Raw genomic sequence first — 3,995 nt, forward strand, 5'->3', positions numbered from 1 at the left:
ACTTCCTGGATCATTTAACATTCTGCCTAAAGCATCCTTGATTGTAGCAACTCGAGGTTTGAATTTGTTCTTCAGTTCCTTGAGCTTAAGATATGCTGAACGAGTTCGGCCCTTTTGATTTTCTGACCCTAGCTCCTCGCACATTTCATTGTAGTATTTTGCTTTGTCATCCCGTGCTGCCTTTTGGAATCTTCTGTTCAGCTCTTTATCTGTAGTTTTTTTCTCTCCTTGGTCTCAGGACCTCATGTGTGTGTGTGGGGGGGACACCACACTGTGTTGACCGAGGCACACTCCCGTTGCCTATTTGATGACCCTGTGGCGATTTTGAGCAGTGCGGACAGGGTCAGGGTGTTCCCGAACTGGAATTTGTTAGTTGTTCTTGTGACTAGACCCGGGTATGGATTTCCGGAAGGTAGTGCTCAGAAGTTTCCATTCCCGTTGCCACTGCAGTCCACGTGGCTCTCCTCCAGGGGTTGAGGTGGGGGTGGTCTGCTTTCTCCCGTGAAGTTACTCGTTGCCCCCTTACATCCTGTGAAATGGCAACCCAGATTGCAGAACAGGGATCTGAAGCCACTTACAAAAGTCACTACAAAAATTATTTGGAAATCTGCATGCGAAAATGTGTCTGTCCTTCCCAATTTATTTATTCATTCCATAATTTATTTACACCAGCTTGACCACATGGCGACTTGGTTTATACTTTGGGTCACAACTTAACACTGTTATCATCCTAGTGTTTGGATTAACATTAGTGAGCGCGCCTCTCATACCCTTGAAACTGTGCAGTCGGATGCTTTTAACAAATGCCTGCCCTTGGGGAACCCCAGCTACCGAGAGGAGAAAACACATGACAAATCCACAGGCCCGAACTGAATTTCTCACTTCTCACGATGACAACTTCTCATTTGAAGTCTAGATAGGCTCTGAGTTCCCCAAGGGGAAGAACAGACTAGAAGGAGTTAAAGCCCCCCCCCCGCCCACCCACAGCTCGGTCGCCCATGGGGGGGTCGGGACGCGGAGGACGGCGCAGCGCCCCGCGGAGCCCCAGCCTGGACGAGGATGGGGAGCCTCACAGGATGGAGGGTGTCCTCCGCCCGCACTCGGCTTTCAGCAGGAGCTGGTGTTCCGCGCTGGGGGGCGGTCTCAACCAGGCGGCGGAGGCCGGACCCTTGGCCTCCGTCCTGGGGGCGGCGCTGGACGCCGATGGGCTGGGTCGCTCCCGGGCGGGAACAGAGCAGGCGGTGCCCCGGCGGCGGCGGAGCCATGGACGGCAGCGGGCCCTTCAGCTGCCCCATCTGCCTGGAGCCGCTGCGGGAGCCGGTGACGCTGCCCTGCGGCCACAACTTCTGCCTAGCCTGCCTGGGCGCGCTCTGGCCTCACCGCGGGGCGGGGGTCTCAGGGGGCACGAGCGGCCCGGGGGGCACGGCGCGCTGCCCGCTGTGCCAGGAGCCCTTCCCCGACGGCCTGCAGCTCCGCAAGAACCACACGCTGTCCGAGCTGCTGCAGATGCGCCAGGGCTCGGGCCTCACCAAAGGCCCGGGCCCTGAGCCCTCGGCGCCCAGCGCGCCGCCCAGCGCCCCGGAGCCGTCGGCCCCCTGCGCTCCCGAGTCGTGGCCCGCGGATGAAGAGCCGGTGCGCTGTGATGCGTGCCCCGAGGGCGCTGCCCTGCCGGCCAAGCTCTCCTGCCTCTCCTGCCTGGCCTCCTTCTGCCCGGCGCACCTGGGCCCGCACGAGCGCAGCCCTGCGCTGCGAGGACACCGCCTGGTGCTGCCGCTTCGCCGCCTGGAGGAGAGCCTGTGCCCGCGCCACCTGCGGCCCCTCGAGCACTACTGCCGAGCGGAGCGCGTGTGCCTGTGCGAGGCCTGCGCCGCCCAGGAGCACCGCGGCCACGAGCTGGTGCCGCTGGAGCAGGAGCGCGCGCTCCAAGAGGTGGGCGCCGCGGGGCCGCGGACCTGGAGCGGGGGCGGGGCGGGGGTAGCCAGGCCAGCCCGGGCCTGCCAGCCCTTTCCTGCGCGGGTCTTACTTTCCTCTTCTAGTGGGGGATTCTGGAGGTTGCCATCCAACCTCAGAAGTGTCATCAGCTCAGGGCCAGGGGGAAGGGAGTGGGGAGGGAAGCACCTACTGGGAATGCCAAAGGGACGCACAGGGCGGTCAGCTAGCCAGTGGGGTGGCGCGGTGGAGGGAACTCCACTAGGCGAACGAGCTTCCTGGGCTCAGAGGCGCCTGGCTCAGGCTCTGGTCCGGGCTCTGGTGGCCTGGGGTTGAAGGAGCGGGAGTGGATGGGTGTGGACAGCCGGGCCCTGCACACAGTTTGACTGTGTCCAGCTGATCGGGGGACCTGGAGGGAGCGGGTGCGCAGCCTGCCGCCTTCCTCCGCCCCCAGTTTCCTTTGGCGTCCAGCCCGGTCTTGACGTCTCTGGCCTTGGGATTTTCCGTCTCTCCGGCCTGAAGCTGTGACTCAACTCCGACGGATTTGCCCGGAATCCCCTTTTTTCAGGTCTAGATCCAGAGGTTAGGGGATCCCAGGACTGCTGAGTGCCCTGTTATGCCTGGCATTGCTCATTCCCGGGAAGTTCTCAGACCCACAGCCATGCTTGCCCCACCGTTCAGAGAAGGTCCAGGGGCCCACAGCACAGACATGCACTGCACCCCATGTGCATTTGAGGATGGCACCAGCCTGGGCAGAGACACTTCCGTCCCATCTATCTGCTGAGGCCCCAGGGAGACGGGGAAGCAGTGCCCGGAGCTATTCTAGGCATTATGAGACATTATGGCGTCTCCTGCGCTCAGCATGTGCAGAGCCCACTGGGTGCCTCTCCTCCCCCGTGGTGGGTCCTGGACTGTGACCTCTGTTTGATCCTGACCTCACAATGGTGTCACCCACAGGCTGAGCAATCCAAAGTCATGAGCGCTGTGGAGGACCGCATGGACGAGCTGGGCGCTGGTATTGCCCAATCCCGGCGCACAGTGGCCCTCATCAAGGTCAGGCCCCTCCCTTCTTGCAGCAGAGTCTAGGCGGGGTGGACGCCCATGGTGGAATGATCCACACCAAGCAAACCACCAGCCATAAGCGTCTCCTGACCTGGCACAGACCCAGGCAGGCTTGGCTGTTCCCTAAGGACCTCCGAGAGGAGTGAGTGGGCAGGGTGGGTCAGGGAGAGATGGGAGCAGAACCTTCATGCGCTCTGTGTCATCCTGCCAGAGTGCAGCCGTTGCAGAACGGGAGAGAGTGAGCCGCCTGTTTGCAGAGGCCTCGGCCACCCTGCAGAGATTCCAGACCGAAGTGCTGGGCTTCATTGATGAGGGGGAGGCCACCATGCTGAGCCGCTCCCAGGGCGACCTGCGGCGCCAGGAGGCGCAGAGAGGCCGCCTGAGCCGAGCCCGTCACAACCTCAGCCAGGTGCCCGAGGCTGACTCCATCAGCTATCTGCAGGTCAGGACAGCTCTGTAAGCCGGAGGGGGAATGGGGTGGAGGGACGGAGGCTGCCCACTGACCAGGCAGAACGGGACCAACATGGCCTCAGCTGGTGTCTGTCTGGGACAGGAGTTCCTGGCACTACGGTTGGCCCTGGAGGAGGGGTGCGGCCCGGGGCCTGGCCCCCCGAGGGAGCTCAGCTTCACCAAGTCCTCTCAAGCCGTGCGGGCGGTGAGAGAGCTGCTGGCTGCGGCCTGCACCAGCCAGTGGGAGCAGCTGCAGGGACTGGGCAGTGACGAGGATGGCCTACAAAAGTCAGGGTCGGAAGGTGGGTGTTCCCCTCCCTGAAGTGACTCACTTTCCCCCTACCCCCCAGCTCCTCGCACAGGCCCCTGGGCTGGTGCCCATCCGGGAGGCAAGGATGGAAACTGTCCTTGGCAAAAATGGGACCCAAGCCCTGCCAGTGGGTGCTGCCACTGCCCTGTGATGAGAAGGCTGCCTTGTCCTAGCAGGGGGCAGGGGGACTTTGAGGCAGGACCCAGAGACCACGGAGGCATGGGGACCCAGGGGACACGGAGGC

At 62.5% G+C, this 3,995-nt stretch overlaps 1 protein-coding gene across 1 annotated transcript in view; it reads left to right on the forward strand.

The window, feature by feature from the left end:
• The first annotated feature begins 1,263 nt into the window (after nt 1–1,263).
• TRIM47 (tripartite motif containing 47) overlaps nt 1,264–3,995 on the forward strand; it is a 4,356-nt gene continuing 1,624 nt past the window's right edge. The window contains exons 1-4 of the mRNA XM_006886200.1: nt 1,264–1,929; nt 2,887–2,982; nt 3,203–3,433; nt 3,545–3,743. Coding sequence (XP_006886262.1) covers nt 1,264–1,929; nt 2,887–2,982; nt 3,203–3,433; nt 3,545–3,743 — 1,192 coding nt within the window. The remainder of the gene's footprint in view (nt 1,930–2,886; nt 2,983–3,202; nt 3,434–3,544; nt 3,744–3,995) is intronic.

This window comes from Elephantulus edwardii, unplaced genomic scaffold, assembly GCF_000299155.1.
Source record: "Elephantulus edwardii isolate Elephantulus edwardi_28Jun2011 unplaced genomic scaffold, EleEdw1.0 scaffold00048, whole genome shotgun sequence".
NCBI classification, from domain to species: domain Eukaryota; kingdom Metazoa; phylum Chordata; class Mammalia; order Macroscelidea; family Macroscelididae; genus Elephantulus; species Elephantulus edwardii.